The following is a 27,184-nucleotide window of genomic DNA, read 5'->3' as shown; positions in this document are numbered from 1 at the left end:
CTACTCAGGAGGCTGAGGCAGGAGAATGGCGTGAACCCAGGAGGCGGGGCTTGCAGTGAGCCAAGATCGCACCACTGCACTCCAGCCTGGGCGACAGAATGAGACTCCGTCTCAAACAATAATAATAATAATAATAATAACAACAACAACAATAATAAATAAAATAAAAACGGGTAGATGTGTTGTAAATTTTTTCTAGGTATTAACCAATAGCCCACCCCAAAATATACAGTTTTCCTCACTTCCACTAACTGTGTCCTAATGCATTTTAAAATTACAGCAAGTCACTACTAAACAAACTTCAAGTAGTAAAGCCTGCCAAAGAATCACAAAGCCTAAAATGAGAATGGGAACTAATATTTACCTAGTGCTTAAGTGTCAGACACTGCACTTAACCCTTTAGAATATCTCAATAACACAGCAATTCTGTGAGGTAACATAATCTCCAATTTTCCAAAAAAGGAAGCTAAGGCTCAGAGAGTTTATCCAATGCTATACAGTTTTATAAGTAACAGGGCCAGCATTTGAACCCAGGGTTGTCTGGTACCAAAGTGAGACTATGCAGAAGCTTTTCCTGGGACCAAAGTGAGGGGCTCTTAAAAGGGGGGACTCCTGATTAACCAGGAAGGAGATGGTTTCAAAATGTTTGCTTACAGGTTCAAATGTTAATTTCATGTTACCGCAAAGAGTCATCATTTTTCCCTTTCAGACTTTGCCTATGAGCCCACTCTCAGGCTGTGCTTAGCAATCCAGCTCCACCACAGCAACAGTGAGCCCACAACCCATAGAACCTAGAGGGGCTGACCAACATCTTTTTGGAGAGGTGATGGGGTGGTGAGGGAGGAGGAGGAGGAGGAGGAAGCGAGAAGCAGGTAGTGGGTTAGCATGGCAGAGTCAGATTATTTTGGATCCATATCAGTTGTCACAAAAACATTATGGGGGAAGTGGAACTACCGTACATCTGAGAGAGAACCACAATGAACTGGCACGGTCTGTTTATACCACCTTTCCCTGCCCTAAACACTTTCTGTTTCTGCTGCACAGACATGTAGGGCCCAATAACTTTAGGATGGCACTTAATCACATAACAGAGACAGGCAGCTGGGAGCTCTCTGGCCTGACAAAACAGGTTAGACTGGTGGCAGGCAAGTGCCCTGCTGCCCTGCAGCTCCAGTGGTGGGGTCTGGGGGCTGCTTTCAACCTCCCTGGGGAGTTAGGTCTGTAGCTACTTTCCCTTGTAGCTGCCCTGGCCTGTCAGGGAGGAATGCTTACAAGTGTCCCTTGGTGGGTGGGGGAGTTCCTTTCTGTTTAAACGTTAAGCATTCACAGTGTGTCTTTTATTTTCCTTAGATACTCTGCACCCAAGCAAGCACTTATTATGGGATCTATTTGTGCACATCACTGCTAATGTAACATCGACTACTCTCTGAGGATAATGGAATAAAAGGAAGGAAAAAGAGGGAGAGGGGGAGAGGGAGGAGAGGGAGGGGAGGGAGGGAGGGAAGGAGGCAGAGAGGGAGGGAGGGAGGGAGGGAGAGGGAGAGAGAGAGGGAGAGAGAGAGAGAGAGAGAGAGAGAGAGAGAGAGAGAGAGAGAGAGAGAGAGAGAGAGATCCTCCCCATCCCAGACACAGGGCTCAGAAAAGCTCCATGGGCACAATTAACAATTGAAGGGTCACGAAGAAAATTGATAACATAATGTGATTTAAATAGGGAGAAGCAGGCGTCAAATTGAGTGATTTGAGGAGCATATTAAACTGCTATTACAGCCGGGCGTGGTGGCTCACACCTGTAATCCCAGCACTTTGGGAGGCTGAGGCGGGAGGATCACAAGGTCAGGAGTTCAAGACCAGCCTAGCCAAGATGGTGAAACCCCATCTCTACTAAAAATACAAAACTTAGCCGGGCATGGTGGCAGGCACCTGTAATCCCAGCTACTCGGGAGGCTGAGATGGAGAACTGCTTGAATCCGGGAGGCGGAGGTTGCAGTGAGCCAAGATTGCACTACTGCACTCCAGCCTGGGTGACAGAGTGAGACTCCGTCTCAAAAAAAAAAAAAAAAAAATGCTATTACAAGATCAAAAAGAACAAAAGGTTATACGGTGACCTCTCCCTCCCACTCCTATTTCACAGCCATCTAGTTCCTCTCCCCCAAGGAAACCAATGTTACTCATCTACTGCATGTCCTTCCAGAGATATTTTATGACTATGCCAACAAATATATAAATATAGATATAAATTTATCTTAAATGTAAACGCTGTTCCTCTCAAAGTATCACTTAAACACAAAAAGGTGGCAGAAATTAGACTGTAAAACTTTTTCTCAAAATAAAGAGTTTTGAAATTCACAGATGAACTCCTTCATTCATAAACATTTAGAAGTTAAATTGTTTGCCTCCAGAAATTAAGTTGGGTTCCCAGCACACAGTGGATACTTAAAAAATGTTTCCTTAGGTCTTTTTGTCGTTCCTTATTCAGAGCCAAGAGGACAATTACTCACTTCCTCTATCGATATAGAGAAATAAAATTTTATTTTTTACTATTAAAAAAGAGAAGTCTTGAAAAATTTTTACCGGATTCACTTATGTTCAAAGATTTGCTTGATGGTAGCAATCATTTCACTGTGTTTATCAAAACATCATGTTGTACATCTTAAACGCGGACAATTTTTTAAAAGATTTGCAAACTGAATTTTAAAATCAGTTTAAAATCCCCATCCCAATAGTCTTCAGTATATTATGAATAATTAGCTAACCACATGACATTAGAATTCAGATTAGGGGCACCTTGAAGCAGAAGAGCAAACATACCTGAGAGAATGAAGAAATGTTTTCTCACAATTACAGATAATCCTTAAAATATTAATATTTGGCATAACCTGAGACATCACATATTGACAAACTAAATTTCTTTATACATTTAAAGAAACACTAATACTCAGAGATATAGAACAAAATTGCACAGGAATGCTGAGATGATATTGCCTTTTCTGAACAGTCATCAGTTACACCAGAATTGTAACTTGATTGTTCACAAAATAAAACAGTACACTGTAGCACAACCAAATGGCTGAAAGATGGAGGTGAGTTTCAAAAGTACGTATCAGCAAAGGAAAATTCCACTGTTGTCTTTAAGCCTTAAGATAAAGGTGATTGAACTCCTCAGAACACTGAGTACTCTCCACAAAATATATTTTTAAATCCCCATTTATTTTCCATCCCTTGAGCATGTATTTACGAATCTGTCAAATCTACCTCCTATTTCACATTGTCCTTTAAGAAACTGGGTCTAGGGCCTATTAAATAAAAATATTTTCATGGTTACCTATATAGAGGCAATTTTCATTTGCATCATGGCTTGGAGTCAATCACCTGCAATGACCACGTGCTTCAATTCCCCCCTGTCTGTCTTCTCAGGAAACCTCCCAGCTTACCTGCAGGCCTGGCATCAGTCATTTATCACCAACTGACACAAACCATAGAGCTCAATAACGGTCAGGGATTGAGGCCAAAGTCTGTGTTGAGACCTATAATTTGCAATCACCAAACTCAGTTTTAGACCTGGTCCTGTTTCAAGATCTGTGTAGGTCACTACTTCTTCAAAACTAGAGGGCTCTTAACAGCACTTGCCCCTTACACTGTTTGGTTGCGAGGGCCTGGTGGCCATGAGCCCCGGCTGTTAACAACTAATCAAGAAACATGAAAAGCAAGGCCCAGAACCAAGGGTAATTTTCACATTAAAGGTTAAGGTTTTTGCTTTCCGTTCTCTATCAGGGCACCTGGATGGAAACTGAATGAAGAAATCCCTCAGTATAAGTGATAAAATACAATTTTCCCCGTTGGGAACAGTCATAAAGTGGCTCGTCTATTTCGTGTGAGGATGCCAACGTGGGCTTTAACACCACCGAATTACATTCAAAAAGAGAATACCTGACTCCACTTTGGAGTCATGGGCAGGGCGAGGGGGGAGGCAGGGGGCACAGCAGAGGAAGAGGGATGACTCAGATTATGGCTGACATCCATGTAATAAAGGGAGATTTGTACTGACCGCTGTGCATGTAACACACTGTGTACCATTAAATCTAGAAAAGGAGGGTAGCATCAGTCTCCCCCTAACAACAAAAGATGGCTGACTCCAGAATTAAAACCATGACTTTTCCTCTTCATACATTCAGAAATGTACCTCGAAGTCACTCCATGTTACCATCTTAGGAATACAAAAGCTCCTCTTCGTTTGAGAAAGCAAGTAACTGGATATAACTTCCCACTTGGGACATAAGAGCAGGAGGCGTGCCTGTCTCCCCGTCTAGGCCTGACATGGTGGTGCCACCCACTCTGGGTCCTGGACCACTGCTCACCTTTCAGCACACTTCATGCTTTATCATTAAGAGACCTGGGGATGCGGACCTCAGGAGTGGGTACCCACCCAGGCTGAACATGGATGTGGCGTCCGAGAGGCCCCACTAACCCATACGCAAGCAAAAACACTTTCAGACTTCGTCCCCACTCCCTACTGTGGCCTGTCCCCTGAGGTGATGCGGTCACCTGGGAAGCCACCCACCTCCAGCCACCACGCAGGCACACACACCACATCGAGCTCAACTGGAGCGGAAGGTGCTGGGTAAGAGGGTTGCAACAGAGACCGAACGGGGCAGACGGAACCGGACTACCTCTGTCCCTTTCGTTTTCCTGGGTTCCCAATGCAGAAACGTGGAAATGGGGTGGAATTGTTTTTAACGGTAGCAGAGAGTCAGAAAATGCAGACAGTTGACCTTGGGAACCAACACCGTCGCAGCGGGAAACGTAAAAGAAACGGAACACGTTGGCAAGTGAAGGGGGAGCACCGCCCGGCGCCAGGAGGAGCGCGGCGGCCGAGGGGTGTGGAGGGCGGGGGTGCAACAGGGGTGCTCACCATAGATCATGGCCAGCCCGGTCTCGTGCAGAAAGCGCACCCGGCGGTGCTTGAAGAGCCAGATGGTGAGGATGGTGAGCGTGAGCAGCAGGATGAAGGTGAGCAGGCTAACGCTGTCTTGCCGGTGGCTCTCCTCCGCCTCCTTCTCAGTAGCTAGCTCCTCCATGGCGCTGCTGTCCTCAGCCGCCGCCCCAGAGGAGGAGGCCGAGGCCGCGGCCGCGACTCGCAGCCCCCGACCCAGCAGCAGCGGCAGCAGCGGCAGCAGCAGCAGCCGCGGCGGCGGCGCCCCGGTAGCCCGACCCGAGCCAGGGCGCGCCGCGTCACCAGACTCCATGGTCCCGGGGCCGCCCGCGCCTCCTCCCGGCGGGGACCAGCAGCCCGCGCCGTCGGCGGGTTTTGGCAGCACCGCAGACCTGCCGGAGTGGCAGCGGCCGCCGCAGCTCCTCCTCCTACTCGCGCCGGGCCGGGGCTGCGCCCGGAGCCGCGCGGGGGAGGGGCGCGCGCAGTGCGCAGGATCCCCAAGCACCGCCCCCCGCCCGCGCACCTGTTCGTACCCCAGCCGCGCCACGCCGCGCCGCCCCGCGGGCCAACCGAGCCACCCAGGGGGGGCCGGGTGTCGCCTTCGGGTCCGTGGGCCGACCGCCGGCAGCTTGCCTCTCTGCGCTCCTCACCCAGTCCTGGAGCACCTGCCCAGGCCGTCTGGGGTCGCGGGGCCAGTTCATGGGCAGTCGCCGCCGCACTTCCTAAAGGGGACGCCAGAGGTCGCCGGCGCCTAGCGGGAGCATCGGCTTGGCGGGGCTAGCCTTGCGGTATCGAGTCTCGTCTCTGGCGCCACGGCGAAGTGTTTAATCTCAGGCCAGTGTGCAGCCCCCCGGGCCCAGTAAGGTGGGGGCTGTCAGTGAACCGAGCAGCCCCGAAGCCACGTTAGCCCCTACATCTCTCTTTCCTCATCTCTCAGGTTGCCTTCCAGCCCCAGAATCTGCTAGGTTTCATTCAAACCTCTGTTCTCATCAAACTCAAATGTGAGGACTGATAGGGAGTTGGAATCGGGGGAGGGCGTTGAGGTATCTCCTTCCTCACTTGAGGGAATAGACTTCGTCAGAGGGTTGAACCAGAAGGAACTGAACGCTTGCCATTCCTGGTAGATGAGCAGTAGCTGGTTCTAAGGTGGTGGTGGGGGGTGGGGGTTACCCTGATGACCCTTTCTTGTATGTTGCTCCCCTGGTAGCTCAGAGTCTTTTAATGACTCTTAGGACGAAGCCCAGCTCTGAACAAAATTATGGCGTGGACTCTCAAGGATGAAGCCTCTTGGAACAAATTCTCAGAAAAACTAGAATCTTCAATCTGCCTTGCTCCTCTGGTCAAGGAAGAAACAAGGTCAGATTAATCACTGAATTCCCAGTGCTTAGCACTGTACTCGTGTTTATTGAACCACTCTGAAATCTCTACCAAAACTGTCCATGTTTTCGCTCCCTGGGGAGTTTGCATTTTTAAGAGGATTCATTGAAGAAGGTGATGCTTAACCAAATGGAGTAATAGGGTAGAGGTAGCATTAGGTAAGAAAACTCTTCAGAGTACTTCAGCCTTCCTGGTTCCCCTGTAGGTGAGCACTCTGCCAAAGCTGCTTAGTGGTTTCTTTACAGCAGGGAAATCTCTTCATCTAGATTTTAGCTAGCCCATTTCCCAACTCCTCTAGGCAGTCACTCAGCCCCTGCAAACATCCATATACCTTGAAGTTCCACACAGGTTCCCAATAAAATTGCAAATACTTAAAACCTGCATGAGCACTGTATTGGTCATAATATTATGCCCCCTTGGGTGCCCAGTACTCAAGGACAGAATTTCTCTCTTTAGAAAAGCTCTCTTCAACTCAGGAGCTACCTTGAAAGTACAGACTTCTTAGTATTTGTGGCAGATTGTATTTTTTAAAAAGATGACCACAATCATATTTCCAATCCCAGAACCTTACCATCCCCCATCAGGAAGGGGCATCTATGTTCCCTCCCCTTGAACCTCAGTGGACCTTTGTGATTCCCTCAAAGAATATAATGTGGTAATGCAGATTATGTGATTTGTGAGGCTGGGTCATAAAAGGTAATCTAGCTCCTGCCTGTTTCATTCTGTCACTTTCTACTCTAGCTAGGCTGGGCACGGTGGCTCATACCTGTAATCCCAGCGCTTTGGGAGGCCAAGGCAGGTGGATCACCTGAGGTCAGGAGTTCAAGACCAGCCTGACCAACATGGCGAAACCCTGTCTCTACTAAAAACACAAAAATTAGCCAGGCATGGTGGTGTGCGCCTGTAGTTCCAGCTAGTTGGGAGGTGGTGGCACGAGAATCACTTGAACCTGGGAGGCAGAAGTTGCAGTGAGCCAAGATTGTACCACTGCATTCCAGCCTGGGTGACAGAGTGAGACCCTGACTCCAAGAACAAACAAACAAACAAAAAAACAAATAAACAAACAAAGAAATCTAGCTACCTGGAAGCTGACATACTGAAGAAACCATGTAGAGAGACCATATAGCAATAGGGGCAGATGCTACAGGAGACCCAACTTTTTGAGTGTTCCCAGCCCAAATGCCATGCATGTGAATGAATGAGTCTTCAAATCAATTCACTCCCAGCCACCATCTTACTGTAGACGTATGAGAGGCCCTAAGCAAGAACCATGTCACTGAACCTAACCAGCATCTGCAACTGTAACATAATAAAATGATTGATGTTATTTTAAGCTACTAAGTTTGAGGGTGGTTTCTTCTACAGCAATAGATAACAAGAAGAGTATTTATTATGTAAAGCAGTTCCCTTGGGTAGAGTATGAAAAGCCTAGTCCCAACCATTCACAAATACACACCAAAGAAAACACTCCGTTATCTGTACATATTTATGTGTGAAAACTAACATATATAATACAGGAGTTCTGATTTCAGTTAACACAGAATAATCACACTAAACCCATTACCTACTAGTGAATGCAATTACAAAATGTGAATAGAATGCATGCAGCAACTATTTGAGAACTCTGGAAAGTAAATTGTACCACATAAACTGAGGGAAAACAACAGAATTTGAAGTAAAACTGAACTGGCAGTGAATTTACCATTTATTTCCTCCAGTCTCCACTAGACTGGACTCAAGGAAGCTTAAAACCCAGAAGGGAGCATCAACATGGACAGAGAGAGCTCCAGGAAAAGCAGAAAATTGGTCTCCTAATATTCAGAGAAAGTAAGAGAAATGTGCCATTTTTTTTCTTTTCGCCATTCTCTTACATCTTAGCCAATAAGTAATCCCACTGTGGCAGCTGAGTCAACAGTGACAATGGAGACAGCAGTACCTTCAAGCACCCAAAATTGCTAAGGGAGGGGAGAACCTTCCTCTCTGTTTGGAGTAGCTCTGGTCCCAAGACAGTGGGGTCAAACGCTCAATGATACGTATTTTTTCACTCCATCTGTCCTGATGTTTGGCCCAAGACATGGGCAGAGTTGCAGGAAATACATAACAGAGAGTATTAAATAAAGACCCAGATTTCTGGACAGGCATGGTGGCTCACCCCTGTAATCCCAACACTTTGGGAGGCCGAGGTGGGTGAATTGGTTGAAGCCAGGAGTTGGAGAACAGCCTGGGCAATGTAGCAAGACCCTGTCTCTATGAAAAATTTGAAAATACAATTAGCTGGGCACAGTAGTGCTTGCCTGTAGTCTTGGCTACTCAAGAGGCTAAGGTGGGAGGATCACTTGAGCTCAGGAGTTTGAGGCTACAGTGAGCTATGATCACACCACCATACTCCAGCCTGGGCGACAGAGCAAGACCCTGTCTTTAAATAAGTAAATAGCCTAGATTTCTTGCCAATTGATTAAAAGGGGAACTCCAAGGCATTACAAAGTACCAAGGAGACAGTAGAGAGGAGAGGACCTTGGGAAAGGTCCTCATAAAATTTTTATGAACTCCTACGTTCACCCCAACCTACACATGGATCTGATCCTAAACAGCATACCAAATACTGTGATAATTGAACTAAGAGGCAGACCACCACCCAAGCCCTAGACTAGCCACTGGATAAAGCACATGTAGGACAGATCTGAATAGCATTACAAACTTTTGAAAACTGAATTGACTTTGGAGCCACTATCCAGAAAAGGCATGTCAGAACTTGTGATCTAAACCCAAGCATGTCTATTACAAGCTAAAACCCAATATGAATAAAACAAAAGCCCAATAAAACAAAAATATGAATATTTCCCCATAGTATTAAAACAAGATACAAAGCCCTATAACATAATATTCAAAATGTCCAGGATACAACCCAAAATTAGTCAACACCTGAAGAACCATGAAAATCTTAACTTGGGTGGGAAAAGGCAAATAACAGACACCACTGCTGAGGTGACACCAATGTTGGAATTAACTGTAAAGCGGCTATTATAATGATGCTCCAACAAGTAAGGACAAATAATCTTGAAATGAATGTAAAGATAAAAGGCTCAGCACAGGAGTAAAAGATAAAAGAAGAACCAAATTTAAATTTTGCCTGGGCACGGTGGCTCACACCTGTAATCCCAGCACTTTGGGAGGCCAAAGCGGGTAGATCACGAGGTCAGGAGTTCTAGATCAGCATGGCCAACATGGTGAAACCCCGTCTCTACTAAAAATACAAAAATTCACTGGGCATGGTGGCACGTGCCTGTAATCCTAGCTACTGGGAGGCTGAGGCAGGATAATCACTTGAACTCGGGAGGCGGAAGTTGCAGTGAGCCGAGATCACACCACTGCACTCCAGCCTGGGTGACAGAGTGACACTCCATCTCAAAAATTAAAAAAAAAAAAAAAAAGAAATTTTATAAGTGAAGAATGCAATAGCTGGAATTTTAAAACTGGATGGATGCAATAGCAGAATAAAGATGAAAGAGTCAGTAAATATAAAAATAGATCAATAGAAATTATCCAACCTGAATAGCAGAGAGGAAAAACTGAGAAATAAATAAACAGAGCCACAAAAACCTATAGGAGATAACAAAATATCTAACATTTGTGTCTTTAGAGTTACAGACAGAGAAGAGAAACAGTGTGGTACAGAAAAAAAAGATGTGAAAATATTATAACTGAAAACATTTCAGATGAAGCAAAAGACACCAACCTGCAGATTGAAGAACCTCAGCAAACCCCAAACAGGATAAACCCAAAGAATCAAAGCATAGACATATTCAAACTGCTGAAAAGAAAATACGTTTAAAACAGAAAGATGAAAATGAGGACATATTACATACAGGGTAACAACAATTCGGATGACTATGGATTTCTCATCAGAAACCAAGAAGGTCATAAAGACATGCACAGCATTTTCAATGTGCTGAAAGAACTATTAACCAAAAATAATACATCCAACAAAAATAGATTTTGATGTGAAGAAATAACACCAATACTGTACAATCTCTTCTAGAGAGTCAGACAGTTGAAGAAAAGAAAGCTACATACCAATATCTCTCATGAACTTAGACATAAAAAGTCTTAACAAAATATTAGTAAATTGAATCTAACAATGTATAAAAAAGAAGTATACACCATGACCAAGTGGTATTTATCCTAGGATTACAAGGCTTATTCAAAGTGAGAAAATCAATCAATGCAATCCACCATTTTACTGTCTAAAGAAGAAAAGCGGCCAGATGTTCTTCGCCGAGAGTCGTCGGGGTTTCCTGCTTCAACAGTGCTAGGATGGAACCCGGCGCTGGTCCCCCATCCCGGCCAGCCGCCCGCCCATAGCCAGCCCTCCGTCACCTCTTCACCGCGCCCTCGGACCGCCCAAGGCCCCCGCCGCCGCCGCTCCAGCCTCGCGCTGCCGCCGCCGCCGCCGCCGCCGCCGCCTGTCCTTAGCCTCCGCCATGACGACCGCGTCCACCTCGCAGGTGCGCCAGAACTACCACCAGGACTCAGAGGCCGCCATCAACCGCCAGATCAACCTGGAGCTCTACCCTTCCTACGTTTACCTGTCCATGTCTTACTACTTTGACCGCGATGATGTGGCTTCGAAGAACTTTGCCAGATACTTTCTTCACCAGTCTCATGAGGAAAGGGAACATGCCGAGAAACTGATGAAGCTACAGAACCAACGAGGTGGCCAAATCTTCCTTCAGGATATCAAGAAACCAGACTATGACGACTGGGAGAGCGGGCTGAATGCGATGGAGTGTGCATTACATTTGGAAAAAATTGTGAGTCGGTCACTACTGGAACTGCACAAACTGGCCACTGACAAAAATGACCCCCATTTGTGTGACTTCATTGAGACACATTACCTGAATGAGCAGGTGAAAGCCATCAAAGAATTGGGTGACCACGTGACCAACTTGCGCAAGATGGGAGCACCGGAATCTGGCTTGACAGAGTATCTCTTTGACAAGCACACCCTGGGAGACAGTGATAATGAAAGCTAAGCCTCAGACTAATTTCCCCATAGCCATGGGGTAACTTCCCTGGTCACCAAGGCAGTGCATGCATGTTGGGGTTTCCTTTACCTTTTCTATAAGTTGCACCAAAACATCCACTTAGGTTCTTTGATTTGTACCATTCCTTCAAATAAAGAAATTTGGTACCAAAAAAAAAAAAAGAAGAAGAAGAAAAGCTGCAGGATCATATTCACTGATGCAGAAAAAGTGTTGACAAAATTCAACATCCATTCATGATAGCTTTCAGCAAAATAGGAATAAAAGGGAACTTCTTTGACCTGATAAAGAGCAGGTACACACCCCCCCACACACATCCAAGAAAAAACCTCACAGGATATCTAGCATTATTCTTAAGATGAAAGACTGAATTCCTTTCCTCCAAGGTCGGGAAAAGGCAAGAAAGTCCACTATCACCACTCTTAGTCAACATTGTATTGGAACTCGAAGTCAGTGCACTAAGACAGAAAAAAGAAATAAAAGGCATACGTATATAGCAAAAATCACACTATATAAGTTGTAATGGAATGCTGGGGAAACAGAGGAACTAAAAACAGAGGGAACAAAAAGAAAAGGGAGGAAAAAAGAGAAATTCTCAAAGAATATTAGAAAAATTCTCCTATTCATAGATAATATGATCATCTACTTAGAAAAATCCCATGAAATCTACAAAATCCTAGAACCAAATAAGTGAGTTTAGCAAGGTCTCCAGGTGCAAGTTCAGCACACAAAAACCAATCATATTTCTATATACAGGTTGTGTGCAATTGGAGATGATTTTTTAATTTATTATTTTTTTTTATTTTGGAGGAGTCTGACTCTGTCGCCCAGGCTGCAGTGCAGCGGTGTGATCTCGGTTCACTGCAGCCTCCGCCTCCAGGGTTCAAGCGATTCTCCTGCCTCAGCCTCCCAAGCTGGGATTACAGGCATCCACCACTACGCCTGGCTAATTTTTGTATTTTCAGTAGAGATGAGGTTTTGCTGTGTTGGCCAAGCTGATCTCGAACTCCTGACCTCACGTGATCTGCCTGGCTTGGCCTCCCAAAGTGCTGGATTTACAGGTGTGAGCCACTGCACCCAGCCAAAAAATCTTTAAAATGTATCATTCACAATAGCATAAAATAAAAATATTTAGGTATAAAATTTTAACAAAACATGTCCAGCACCTATGTGCTAAAATCTATAAAATACTGACGAAAGGAATCAAAGAAGACCTGAATAAATGAAGAAACATGCCATGTTCATGGATTGAAAGACTAAATTTAGCAAAGATGTCAAATCTCTCCAAATTGATATACAGATTTAATAAAATTTCCATAAAAATCCCAGCCAAGGCCGGGTGCGGTGGCTCAAGCCTGTAATCCCAGCACTTTGGGAGGCCGAGACGGGCGGATCACGAGGTCAGGAGATCGAGACCATCCTGGCTAACACAGTGAAACCCCGTCTCTACTAAAAAAAAAATACAAAAAACTAGCCGGGCGAGGTGGCGGGGGCCTGTAGTCCCAGCTACTTGGGAGGCTGAGGCAGGAGAATGGCGGGAACCCGGGACGCGGAGCTTGCAGTGAGCTGAGATCCGGCCACTGCACTCCAGCCTGGGCGACAGAGCGAGACTCCATCTCAAAAAAAAAAAAAAAAAAAAAAAAAAAAAAAAAAAAATCCCAGCCAAGTGAAATATAAAATTAATAGGAAAGTCAAAGTAACAGAACAGTCAAAACAAAACAATTTTGAAAAAGAAGAATAAAATTAGAGGCCTCACAGTATCCAATTTAAGATGTACTGTAATGCTACTATGTAAAGTAATAAAGTGTAATCAAGGCAGGGTAGCACTGGTGAAGGAATAGTTATATACATCAATGGAACAAAATTAGAGTCCAGAAATAGGTCTACATACGAAATTGATTTTTCACAAAAGTGCAAAAGCAATTCAATGGACAAGGTACATTCTTTTCAATGAATTGTTTGGAATTATTGGGCATCCATACACAAAAAGAATGAACTTTGAGCTAAATCTTATACCTGTGCAAAAATTAATTTTAAGTAGATTATAGATTTAAATGTAATATGCAGAACTGTGAAACAGTTACAAGAAGACATAAGAACACCTTCCTGATCTTGGATTAAGCAAAGAGTGCTCAGATATGACACCAAAAGCATAATCCTTACATGAAAAAATTGATAATTGTACTGCATCAAAATTAAAAGTTTTTGCTCTGCAAAAGACACTTTTAAAGTAATGAAAAGACAAGCCACAGAGTGGGAGAAAATATTTACAAAACATCTTCAACAAAGGACTTATATCCATAGTATATAAGAAATTCTCCAAACTTAACAGTAAGAAAATAACCCTGTTGAAAAATGGGCAGAAAGTTTAACACTTTACATGTGGATGAGAAATCATTACATGAAGAGATGTTTAACACCATTAGCCGTCAGGGAAATAAAAATTAATACCATGATTGCCACCTATTAGATTGCGTTAGAATATTAAAAATAGAGTGACTAAATAAAAAATACAACACCAATTGGAGATGAGAAGGAAGAGCCCCGGAACTCTCATACATTGCCGGTGGGAATGCAAAATGGTAAGCCACGCTGGAAGACAGTTTGGCAGTTTCTTATAAAGTTAACATGCATTTATCCATAAGAACAAGCAATCCCATTCCTAGGTATATATGTATATATCCAAGGGAAGTGAAAACGTATTCATCCAAAAACCTGCATATGGATTTCTTTGTTGTTGTTTTGAGAGAGTCTCGCTCTGTCGCCCAGGCTGGAGTGCAGTGGCACAATCTGGGCTCACTGCACCCTCTGCCTCCCAGGTTCAAGCAATTCTTGTGCCTCAGCCTCCAAGTACCTGGAATTATATGTATGTGCCACCATGCCCAGCTAATTTTTGTATTTTTAGTAGAGACGGGGTTTCACCATGTTGGCCAGGCTGATCTCGAACTCCCGACCTCAAGTGATCCGCCCTCCTCGGCCTCCCAAAGTGCTGGGATTACAGGTGTGAGTCATCACGCCCAGCTTTTTACATGGATGTTATTAGCAGCTTTATTTATAATAGCCAAAAACTGAAAACAACCCAAATGTCCTTCAGTGGGTGAATGAATAAAAAATCATTGTATGTTCATACAATGGAATACCATTCAGCACTAAAAATGAATGAATAATTAATATACTAATAATTTGGATGACTATCAAAGGCATTATGCTGAGTGGAAGTGAGTCTCAAAAGGTTACACACTATATGATTCCATTTTATGACATTCTTGAAAAGATAAAAGTATAGTTAGAGAGAACGGATCAGTAGTTTCTGGGGCTTAGTGGGAGGGGGAGGGTATAACTATAAAGGGATAATACAAAGGAGGTTTGGGGATGATGGAACCGTCCTATATTCTGATTGCAGTGATGGTCGTATGAGTCTGTACATGTGTTAAATTCAAATAATTGTACAAGAAAAATAAATATTACTGTAAGTTAAATAATTTTTCTCTGTCATGTGTTAACAAACCCTCTGCTTACCCTTGGACATGCTACAATTTTATATTAGTTTAAGACGGTGGTTAAGGCCTCAAGAAGTCCCCAAGAGCTGTGTCCTGGGTTCAGGTGCCCTGAAATGTGGCAAGTAAGGAAAACTGAAACCTTAAATTCAGGCACACCCACAGGATACTATGAAATATATGGGCATAAATACTAGCATCGGAGGGACGTGGTGGCTCACGCCTGTAATCCCAACACTTTGGGAGGCCAAAGCGAGAGGATCACTTGAGGTCAGGAGTTTGAGACCAGCCTGGCCTACATGGTGAAACCTCATCTCTACTAAAAACAGGAAAATTAGCCGAGTGTGTTGGCAGCATCTGTATTCCCAGCTACTCAGGAGGCTGAGGGAGGAGAATCGCTTGAACCCAGGAGGCAGAAGTTGCAGTGAGCCAAGGTCGCGCCACTGCACTCCAGCCTTGGTGACAGAGGGAGACTCAGTCTCAAGAAAAAGAAAAAGAACCAGGAAGGAAGCTTCTCCCCTCTGGCTGCCTTCCACTCTTCCACGAGTGCCTCCCATTGGCAGCATCTCAGTAGCAGCAACTAGGCCTCCTAAGAGGCCCTCATATTTATTCTGCAGGGCCTTTGCTCTATACCCCCAGGTTCTGGGAATCCTACCTCTTCCCTGCTGTACTTCCAAGTTTAGGGATAGTAGCTGCTTCTTGTAGTTATTATCTCTGGATTCTCTCACAGTTGCCTTTTTGTTGTCTCATTTCTGCATTACTTGTGTAACCATTTCCTTATCTTAACCTCCTCTGTGGGAACATGCAGTGGCCTGTTTTCCTGTGGCCCCTGACTGATACTCCAGCCTCTGGAGACTTGAAGTATAGAGTCGGAGGGCAACCACTTGTAAGGCTGACCCTGAATTCCTTGTGTTTGGCCTCTGCTTGCATTTGTTCCTGCACTTGAAGATAAAATCACAATTCCAAAGCGTGCTACACAAGGCCTATGGTAGACTTTGCTGGTGGTTCCTAATATTTCTGATTCCCTTATTGCAAGACAGGTGGATTGCATTGATTGCATTTTTCACCTCTTTGACGTTTTAGGTGACTTTATGACTTGCTTTGGCCAACAAAATGAGGATAGAAGTGGTGAGCCGGGCGCGGTGGCTCACGCCTGTAATCCCAGCACTTTGGGAGGCCGAGACGGGCGGATCACGAGGTCAGGAGATCGAGACCATCCTGGCTAACACAGTGAAACCCCGTCTCTACTAAAAATACAAAAACTAGCCGGGCGAGGAGGCGGGTGCCTGTAGTCCCAGCTACTTGGGAGGCTGAGGCAGGAGAATGGCGTAAACCCGGGAGGCGGAGCTTGCAGTGAGCTGAGATCCGGCCACTGCACTCCAGTCTGGGCGACAGAGCGAGACTCTGCCTCAAAAAAAAAAAAAAAAAAAAAAAGAGAGAATAGAAGTGGTGAATGTCATTTCTGGGCAAAAGTATTTAAGAGCAGATGCATGTGTTCTCTCCACCTGCTGCAGTGAGTCCTAAAGCCTCAGGCTGAGATGGTAAATTATAAGGTGGAAAAGCCTGTGTGTGACATGTAGCCTGGCAGATAATTTTTATTTTACTTCATGGTTGTGACTGCAGTGTAAAGTAGCCTATCTTAACTAATAATACATTTGTCGTTCACCCCCTGTCACCTCCCTTCCTTCTCACTCTTCCATAAATGCATCAAGATATCTTATACCTTTGGGCTGTGCATATGCTCCACTTCTTGCCTTACCAATCATTTTGACCTGGCAGCTGCTGCTAGTTGTTCAAATCCCAATTCAGATGCTACCTACTCCAAGAAGCCTCCTTCATCTGGATTTGGGATGTTTCCTATATTTTCTCCTAATAGCTCATGTTTACTTTTTTTTTTGAGACAGAGTCTTCTGTCACCCAGGCTGGAGTACATTGGCATGATCTTGGCTCACTGGGTTCAACATATTCTTCTGCCTCAACCTCCCTAGTGGCTGGGACTACAAGCGTCACCATGCCTGGCCAATTTTTTTTTTTTTTTTTTTTTTTTTTTTTTTTTTTTTGTATTTTTAGTGGAGACGGGGTTTTGCCATGTTGGTCAGACTGGTCTCGAACTCCTGGGCTCAAGTGATCTGCCCATCCGGCCACCCAAAGTGCTGGGGTTAAAGGCGTGAGCCACTGCCACACCTGTAAACAAGCCCTCCTGTTTACTTTTAACATGACATTTCCCACATTGCATCATATTATCAGATTATTTATTGATATACCCACTTTATATTAAGTTCTTTGGAGGCAGGGATGGAGTGTCTTCTGTTGTAATTTTTGCTGTTGTTTTATTTGTTTAGCTCTAGTTTAAAAAAATACATTGAGCATAATGCCTGGTACATAGCAGATATTCAAAAATATCTGTTGAAAGAATAAATTATTTCAGCAAAATAAATAAATACATTTATTATAAAGTATAAATAAAGCAGAGGATATGTTTTTTTAAAATTTAGCTATATACTTATAATGCAATTTAATTGGAAGTCATTTTGTGCATTCTATATTTTGTCAAGGTACCCCATGTGGATGCTTGGTCATCTACTTTATTTAGAATTCATATCTCTTAGACATTATTTGCTTTTGTCCAATGTATTTTCTGCCTCTTTCTTACTCTTGTTGCTCTGTTTCTATGGAATATCAGCTGGCAACATTTACTTAGTTGATCTATGTTGGTAAATATGTATAGTTAAAATTCAATTCAGTCCTGGGAAACTGGAAAGATCTAAATATCTTTTATATATTTAATGCCATAGTAACCCTGTAACATGTTTCAAATTAAATAAAAACTACTTTTAAATATAAAGGGGTTATTTTTGTCAGCTGCTTTATTATCTCCAAACCAGAGCTGTTCATTTTTTATTCTACTTCCAAAAACCAAATATCCCTCCCAACTCAATTTCAAAATATAGTCTTAGTTCAGATTCTCTAGAACAAAAGCAAAGTCATTTCTAGGCAGTCATAGTTTTGTTTTATGTTTCTCATTATACACATTGAGATTCCTCTAAATGTGAGTCATTTAAGCAAAACCTTGGGAAACCTCCAGATTCCTTTTTAATTATCTTAAATTCATCTGAAAATATTTCAGCAAATGCGAGAGAATGCCCTTATTAGCAAGATGTTTTAAAATCGTGAAGAGCCTATTATGAACTCAAGATACTCCCTAAAGGTTTTATTAACAGTTCAGGATTGTCCCTTCTATCTGCCTGTTCCTGTCTTACTACAGAAAGCAAAATGTAGGAATTGCATTTTTAAGCTCCTTTTAGCATCTTCCAGATTTGGGCTTCTATCCAAGCTCCCACTGCAGTGCACCACTCTGTGAGTTGATGACAGGCAAGGTCGAACAGCCCCTGGGGAACGTTCGTGAATGTGTTGACTACCATGAGCATAAATAGATGATTCTTATCTTAAGGCAAGACAGGCAGAAAGACATGGAGAAGACCCAGGCACCCTTGCCTTCATGTCTGTACAGACCCACACAGACTGTATGTTTAGGATTCAGTAGCCATGTTAGAAAAATGCTACCTCAGACCCTATTCAGGGTTAGCTGCAGTAACCTTAGGAGTCCCTTCTGATCATCCTCTTCCCATGGCAGCTGCAAACTTTTGCCTCTGCCATGTATGGGAAAAGTGATCACTTAAAGGAACCCTTAAGGTTTATTAGAAATGCTTTTGCTGTAAGTGGCAGAAAACCTGCTCCCAAAGACTGAAGAGAGTAGGACTTTATCTTGCTCATATAACAGGCATTCTCTCAGTAGGAAACCACCAGCTCAGTGACTCAAGGATGTAACATCACTCAAGGATGCAATCTTAACATGCCAAGCTGTTAGGATTGAGAAAGAGATACTGCAACTAGAAACATCAGGTATAGGTTCAGAGCAGGAAAAAGTGGGAAGGGCCCCTGCAGCCTCTCCTTTTATCAAGAAGGCAAAGGCAAAAGCTTCCCCAGCCCTATCTCCCTGGGGCCCAGCCAACTTCTGTTTGGATCTCATTGCCCAGAGCTTGATTAAGTGGCCACCTCTGGCTGCAAGAGAGGCTGGAAAAGTGGGGAACAGTTTGTCACAATTGGCTTGGTGCAGTGGCAAGACATTGCCTGGCAGGGCACACTCCTGCTTCAAAGAAAATTAAGGATCCAGTAGCTATGAAGAAGGGAGTGAGTGGGTAAGCAAGTGCTAAGCTCTACCTCCACAGGACTACACAGGAGCATTACACCCAAGTATAAGGCAACCGATTTTTGCTGGAGTGTTTGTTTAGAATGTGCCATGGATGATGGTACTGCATCTGCTAAGAGGATTCTCCTCCCATATTCAGCCATAAAAAGGAATGGTATAATGTGGATGAACTTCAAAACCACTATGCCAAGTGAAAGAAGCCAGACACATGATTCCATTTATATGAAATATCCAGAATAGGCAAATCCATAGAGACAGAACACAGATTGGTGGTTACTAGGGGTGAGAGGGAAGGGGTAATGGAGGGCAAGCATTTAACAGGTTTAAAGTTTCCTTTTGGGATAATGAAAATGTTTTCGATCTAGATAGAGGTGACTATTGTACAACATTGTGAATGTACTAAATGCTACCAAATTGTATACTTTAAAGTGGTTGGTTTTGGGTTACATGGAATTTAACCTCAATTAAAAAAGAATATTCTCTTCCCTTCTGCTGAACAAAATATTACAAGCTTTATGCAATCAGCTTTGTACAGCATTTATACTTCAGTTCCTACAAATTCATCTTGGCAGTAGTAGTTTTAATAAGAGCCACTTATCTGTGGCTGACACAGAGACAACTAGTCACCCTCCAATATCCTTTTATTCTATCCCGTTCTTCTTTAGTAACTAAAACCTAGGCCAGGTGCAGTGGGTCACACCTGTAATCCCAGCACTTGGGAGGCCAAAGCAGTTGGATCATCTGAGGTCAGGGGTTCAAGACTAGCCTGGCCAACATGGCAAAACCCCATCTCTACTAAAAAATGTAACAATTAACCGGGTATGGTGTCAGGTGCCTGTAATCCCAGCTACTCAGGAGGCTGAGGCAGGAGAATCACTCGAACCTGGGAGGCAGAGGTTGCAGTGAGCCAAAATTGTGCCATTGCACTCCAGCCTGGGTGACAGAGCAAGACTCCATCTCAAAAAAAAAAAAAAGATAAAACCTAGTCAACATGCCCAGCTAAAAAACAAAAGCAAAACACTACATTTCCCAGACTCCCTTAGAGCAAAGTATGACCATGGACTAAGATCCATTCAGTGAAATGTGAGTGGAAGCTCTGGGCAGGTCTCCCAGCTAGGATCTTTAACAATGCATGACCTTTTGTCCTTCCCTGTTTTTCCTTCTGTCCAGCCTGCAAAACAGACCTGATGGCTGAAGCACCAGCAGCCAATCTGGATCATGATGTGACCTTGAAAATGAAAGCTATGTGCTGAGTATGGTAGGATGAAAAGATGAGACTGAGTGCTCAATGACAACCCAAAGATACCATAACATTTGTGGACAGTCTACCTCCAGATTTCCTTTACCTGAGAGAAATGGGAGAGAAAAATGCTATTTTGTTATTTGTTGGGAGAAGAGCGTTGTTCTATGCAGCCAATCTTACTTGTAACTGATACAGAAATATAACTTCCTCAAACAATTCTTATTAAAGATATTATTAAAACTTATTAAAGATAATGCAGCTCAGGGCATGAGTCACATACTCCATTCCAAAGTAAGAACGAATCTACCTACAGGGCTGTTACCTCTTCCATTAAAGTTACTGCTGCCACTTGACATTGGTCTTGGCAATAATCTTTTGGATATGACACCAAGAGCACAGGCAACAAAAGCAAAAATAAGTAAGTGGGACTATATCAGACTAGAAAGCTTCTACACAGCAAGGAAACCAATAAACAAAATGAAAAGCCAACCGATAGAATGAGAGAAAATATTTGAAAACCATATAGCTGATAAGGGGTTAATATCCAAAATGTACGATTAACTCATACAACTCAATAGCAAAAACAGTCCAAATAACCCTATTGAAAAATGGGCAAAGGACCTGAATAGACATTTTTTTCCAAAGAAGATATACAAATGGCCAACACATATATGAAAAGATGCTTAACATCATTAATCATCAAGGAAATGTAAATCAAAACCATAGTGAGATATTACCTCTCACTGGTTAAGGTGGCTAGTACCAAAAAAATAAAGATAAGTGTTGGTGAGGACATGGAGAAAAGGGAAACTTGTACACCGTTGGTGGGGAATGTAAAATGGTGAAGCCACTATGGAAAACAGTATGGAGGTTCCTCAAAAAATTAAAAATAGAAATACCGTATGATCCAGCATTCCTACTCCCAGGTATTTATTCAGAAGAATTGAAATCAAGATCTCAAAGAGATGTCTGCACTCCCATGTTCATTGTAGCATTATTCGCAATAACCAAGATATGGAAACAGCCTAAATATCCATTGAAAGATGAGTGGATAAAGAAAATATGGTATATATACACAAAATACTATTCAGCCATAAAAAAAGAAGGAAATCCTGCCATATGCAACAACATGGGGTGAAACTTGAGGAGGTTGTGCTAAGTGAAATAAGCCAATCATACAAAGACAAATACTGGAAGACACCACTTGTATGAGGTATATAAAGTAGTCAAACACAGAAGCAGACAGTAGAATGACTATTGCCAGGAGATGGGGGTAGGGAGAAATGGGGAATTGCTGTTCAACAGATAGAAGGTTTCGGTTACATGAGATGAAGAAGTTCTAGAGACCTGCTGTATAACATTGTGCCTGTAGTTAACAATACTGTATTGTTCACTTAAAATTTTGTTAAGAGGACAGATCTCATGTTAAGTGTTCTTACCACAATAAAAAAAAAAAAATCGAAGCATCTAGATAAGTGCTCTTATACAGGGAAGGAATCGCAGACCAGGGACACTTAACCAGCCTAAAGAGAATAATAGAAGGCTTCCCCAAGGTGGTGAGTCCAGTGTGAAGAACAAGTCATAATTAGCAAGGTGAGGAAGTAGCAAGTGTGGGTATACCAAGGTTTGAAGGGACTTCCCAGTAGAAAGAAAACATGGCAGCTCAGGCTGCCATAACCAAATACCAAAGACTGGGTGGTTTAAATAACAGTATTTTCTCCCAGTTCTGCAGGCTGGAAGTCCAAGATCAAGGTGTTGACAGGTTTGGTTTCTTCTGAGGCCTCTCTCCTTGGCTTGCAGATGATCACTTTTTTTTTTGAGACTGAGTCTCATTCTGTTGCCCAGGCTGGAGTGCAGTGGTGTGATTTTAGCTCACTGCAACCTCTGCCTCCTGGGTTCAAGCGATTCTCTTGCCTCAGCCTCCCAAGTAGCTGGGATTACAGGTGCCTGCCACCACGCCCAGCTAATTTTTGTACTTTTAGTAGAGATGGGGTTTCACCATGTTGACCAGGCTGGTCTCGAACTCCTGACCTCAAGGGATCCACCTGCCTCAGCCTCCCAAAGTGCTGGGATTACAGGCATGAGCCACCGTACCCGGCCAGTTGATCACCTTTCTACTGTGTTCTCACATGGCCATCCCTGTGTGTGTGTGTGTGTGTGTCCTATGATTGCCTCTTTTTAACTTAATCACCTCTTCAAAGACTCTATCTTCAAATATAGTCACATTCTGAGGTACTAGGGGTTGGGCTTAAGCACACTAATTCTGGAGAAACATAATTCAGCACATAGCAAGCATTCACAAAAGCATGGAGGTGAAAGAATACACTGTAGGCCCAGGGAATCGCAGCAATTTGTTATAGCCTGTGGCTATTTGGTGAAAGATGAGGTACAACTGAGAAGTTTCGGTTTTACATGGAGACGATGGGAAAATGTTGGGGGAGTATTGTGATTGAGTGGTGCTTTAGAAAGACCACCACAGTGGCAATGGGGAGGCTCAATTGTAGTGGGACCAAAACTAGATGGGAAACCAATTTTATCAGTTAGCTTTTGCTGAGAAAGGAACTACCCCCAAAATTTAGTAGCTTACAAAACACACACAAACACACACACACATTTATTTACCTAACAATTTTGTGGTTTGGCAATTTGGACTGGGCTCAGCTGTGCAATTCTGCTGATCTGGGCCAAGCTTGGCTGAACTTGGTTGGGCTCACTCATGTATTTGCTGTCAGTGGCCAGGTCAGCTGAGGATGGGCTGGTCTAGGATGCTCAGATGAGACGGAGCATCTCTATTCCACATGTTCTCTCATCATCCGGCAGGCTGTTCTGGTTTTGCCCACGTGGCAGTGGTGGTAGGACTTCCCAGAACAAGGTAGAAAGAACATAAGGCCTCTTGAGCCTCATGCTTGGAACTCACACAATGTTGCTTCCACTGCAAAGCAAGTCTCAAAGCCAGCCCAGATTCAAGGATTGGAAAAAGAGATTTCTTTTCTTTTCTTTCCTTTTCTTTTCTTTTCTTCTTTTCTTTTCTTTCCTTTTTAAGATGGAGTCTCTCTCTGTTGCCCAGGCTGGAGTGCAGTGGCGTGATCTCGGCTCACTGCAACCTCCGCTTCCCAGGTTCAAGTGATTCTCCTGTCTTAGCCTCCCTAGTAGCTGGAACTACAGTCACACACCAACACACCCGGCTCATTTTTGTATTTTTAGTAGAGATGGGGTTTTGCCGTATTGGTCAGGCTGGTCTCGACCTCCTGACCTCAAGTGATCAGGATTGATCAGGATTGATTGTGATCTGCCCTCCTCGGCCTCCCAAAGTGCTGGGATTACAGGTGTGAGCCACCGCGCCCAACCGATTCCATTTCTTGATGGAAGGAGCTGTAATTATTTGTGGCCATCTCTATAGTCCATCACACCAGCTAGGAAGTAACATTTTATAATTCAGAAGGAAATAAGTAAGAGGAATAGAACTGAATTAGTGACAATGGAGATGGATGAGAGACTGAGTTGGGAGAAGTCAGTGATCATTTGGGAACTGGCTGGGTCCTCTGGTTCTGACTTGGGCGATGAAGAGATTGGTGCATTGTCAGAGGTATTTGAACCAGAGCAACTCCATCTTGAATAGGGGCTGGGTAAAAGAAGGCTGAGACATACTGGGCTGCATTAAGGCATTCTTAATTAAGAATGCCTTAACTAGGCCAGGCACAGTGGCTGACGCCTGTAATCCTAGCACTTTGGAAGGCTGAGGCAGGCGAATCACCTGAGGTCAGGAGTTCGAGACCAGCCTGGCCAACGTGGCGAAACCCTGTCTCTACTAAAAATACAAAATTAGCCAGACATAGTAGTGCATGCCTGTAGTCCCAACTACTCAGGAGGCTGAGGCAGGAGAATCGCCCAAACCCAGGAGGTGGAGGGTGCAGTGAGCTGAGATCGCGCCATTGCACTTTAGCCTGGGCGACAAGAGCAAAACTCTGTCTCAAAAAAAAAAAAATGCCTTAGCTAAAGCATTTCTGGGTTTGTTAAGGAGGTTAAGGCATTCTTAGTCACAGAATGAGACAGGAGGTTGGCACAAGATACGGGTCATAAAGAGCTTGCTGATAAAACAGCATGAGGTAAAGAAGCTGGCAAAATCCCCCCAAAACCAATATGGCAACAAAAGTGACTTCTGGTTGTCCTCACTGCTCATTATATGCTAATTATAATACATTAGCAGCTAAAAGACACTCTCACCAATTCCATGACAGTTTACAGATGCCATGGCAACATCCAGAAGTTACCCTACATGGTCTAAAAAGGGGAGGACCCCTCAGCTCTGGGAATTGCCCAACCCCTTCTCAGAAAACTCTGGAATAATCTACCCCTTGTTTAGCATATAATCAGGAAGTAACAATAAGTATCTTAGTCGAGTAGCTCAAGCCACTCCTCTGCCAACGAAGTAGCCACTCTTTATTCCTTTTCTTTCTTTCTTTTCTTTTCTTTTCCTTCCTTCCTTCCTTCCTTCCTTCCTTCCTTCCTTCCTTCCTTCCTTCCTTCTTTCTTTCTTCCTTTCTTTCTTTCTTTCCTTTTTTCTTTCTTTCTTTTTTTCACATGAAGTTTCACTCTTGTTGCCTAGGCTGGAGTGCAATGGCACGATCTTGGCTCATTGCAACCTCCGTCTCCTGGGTTCAAGTAATTCTCCTGCCTCAGCCTCTCCAGTAGCTGGGATTACAGGCACTCGCCACCACACCTGGCTAATTTTTATAATTTTTTTAATTTCTTTTTTCGTTTTATTTATTTAGTTTTATTATACTTTAAGTTCTAGGGTACATATGCATAACGTGCAGGTTTGTTACATATGTATACTTGTGCCATGTTGGTGTGCTGCACCCATCAACTCGTCAGCACCCATCAACTCGTCGTTTACATCAGGTATAACTCCCAATGCAATCCCTCCCCCCTCCCCCCTTCCCCCTCCCCATAATAGGCCCCGGTGTGTGATGTTCCCCTTCCCGAGTCCAAGTGATCTCATTGTTCAGTTCCCACCTATAAGTGAGAACATGCGGTGTTTGGTTTTCTGTTCTTGCGATAGTTTGCTGAGAATGATGGTTTCCAGCTGCATCCATGTCCCTACAAGGGACACAAACTCATCCTTTTTTATGGCTGCATAGTATTCCATGGTGTATATGTGTCACATTTTTATTGGAGACAGGGTTTCACCATGTTGGCCAGGCTGGTCTCGAACTCCTGACCTCAAGTGATCCATCTGCCTCAGCTTCTTAATAGAGTCGGCTCACTTTACTCTATGGACTCACCCTGAATTCTTTCTCACGCAAGATCCAAGAACCCTCTCCTGGGGTCTGGATCAGGACCTCTTTCCAGTAACAGCACTGCTTAGAAGATGAATGTGAGAGGCAGCGCTGATGGTCAATCAGACCAGATCATATCATTGTGTTGAGATTAACCTCTTCAACTTGGTTGCACAGCCTTTATAGTTATAAGTATAAAACATCATTATCTGCTAACGAATGAAATAAAACAACAGAAGTGGAAGGGATACCTGTGGGTAGCAGTTTACTGTTGCTCTAGGGAGAGAGAAAATTTGTACTGTGTTTTTAAGTGGCAGAGAAATATAGTAGGGGCAATGTTTTTCTTGTGTGGGAACTTGTATCAGGGACTTTGCACGTGCTGTTCCCTTGGCTGAAAATATCTTACCATCCTGTCTCTCTGCCTGCCTCTCTGCTGGCTCCTTCTTAGCCTCTAAGTTTCAGTTTACATGTCACTGTCACAAAGAGACCTTTCCTGACGACCCTATCTCAGTGCGCCTTTTCCCCTGCCAGTTACTACTACAGCGCTCTGTTTAATTCTTTCTCAGCAGTGTTCACAATCTGCTGCTATCTTGGTTTGGCTTATTTGTGTGTTTGTGTCTCTCTCATTACATTAACATTAAGCTTTGAGATCAGAAATATTATCTGTCTTGTTTACCCCACAAAGAGCTTGGCAGATTCTAGCGGCTTGTGAAAGGAAAATAAAAACGCAGGACACCAATTCACTGCCAAAAGGAAAAAATGAAGCTGAAAGCTGAGTCATGCCAAAAGCTGCCTTTCCCTTTGTTCCTAAGCTGATAGCTACAGATAAAAGGTTAAACACCTCTGCAGGTAGCTACTCTATGTTCACCTTGTCTTATGTACAGTGATTTACTGAGTGCGAGAGGAATACATAATTGACTCTTCCCCTACCTGCTCCTTTTCTCTTGCAACATGTGAATGGTCATACCTTCCTCCCTCTTTCCCCTCCAGCCCGCTTTTCCCCTTTAAAAAATGAGCCCTCAAAATCATCTTTGGAGAAAGGCACAGACCACAGACAGTTTCTGTGATTCTCTGTTTCCTCTCCTCCGGGCATGTCCTTAACCTCGGTAAAATAAACTTCTAAGTGGATTGAGACCTGTCTCAGATACTATTTGGTTTACATGCTCAATATATATTTATTAAATGAAAACATTATTATCTCCACGCCTGGAGATTAAATATAGATGATGTTTTTCCTTAGGCGCTCTTCTTTTTAATCTGCTTTAATATGAATTTAGAAACGTGGCCAGGCATGGTGGCTCACACCTGTAAGCCCAGCACTTTAGGAGGCCAAGACAGGAGGATCGCTTGAGCCCAAGAGTTCAAGACCAGCCTGGCCAACATGGTGAAGCCCCGTCTCTACAAAAAAATACAAAAATTAGCTGGGCATGGTGGTGCACGCCTGTAGTCCCAGCTTCTTGGGTGGCCGATGCAGGAGGATAGCTTGAGCCCAGGAAGTCGAGGTGTCAGTGAGTCGACATGGTACCACTGCAATCCAGCCTGGAGATCGTGACAGTGAGACTTTGTCTCAAAAGGGAAGAGGAGGCCAGGCATGGGGGCTCACGCT

The 27,184-nt window shown here is 43.8% G+C and overlaps 1 protein-coding gene and 1 pseudogene across 5 annotated transcripts in view; one reads left to right on the top strand and one right to left on the bottom strand.

Annotated features, from left to right (window-relative positions):
- Positions 1-5,380, bottom strand: part of SLC9A7 (solute carrier family 9 member A7) — a 145,671-nt gene extending 140,291 nt beyond the window's left edge. For 2 of the 4 annotated variants that reach the window (XM_010376465.2, XM_030934454.1), the window contains exon 1: positions 4,910-5,380. In XM_010376465.2, coding sequence (XP_010374767.2) covers positions 4,910-5,243 — 334 coding nt within the window. In that variant the 5' untranslated portion in view covers positions 5,244-5,380. The remainder of the gene's footprint in view (positions 1-4,909) is intronic. The other 2 variants (XM_030934453.1, XM_030934452.1) reach the window with 1 other exon arrangement.
- An 808-nt stretch (positions 5,381-6,188) lies between these two features.
- On the top strand, positions 6,189-11,500 carry LOC104672640 (annotated as a pseudogene). Its single transcript, XR_004058435.1, has 2 exons — positions 6,189-6,286; positions 10,558-11,500. The product of XR_004058435.1 is annotated as a ferritin heavy chain pseudogene (transcript).
- The last annotated feature ends 15,684 nt before the right edge of the window (positions 11,501-27,184 follow it).

The sequence above is a fragment of the Rhinopithecus roxellana genome, chromosome 7 (assembly GCF_007565055.1).
Source record: "Rhinopithecus roxellana isolate Shanxi Qingling chromosome 7, ASM756505v1, whole genome shotgun sequence".
Taxonomy (NCBI): domain Eukaryota; kingdom Metazoa; phylum Chordata; class Mammalia; order Primates; family Cercopithecidae; genus Rhinopithecus; species Rhinopithecus roxellana.
Note: the sequence above shows the minus strand (reverse complement) of the source record. Positions and strands in the feature narration are given on the sequence as shown.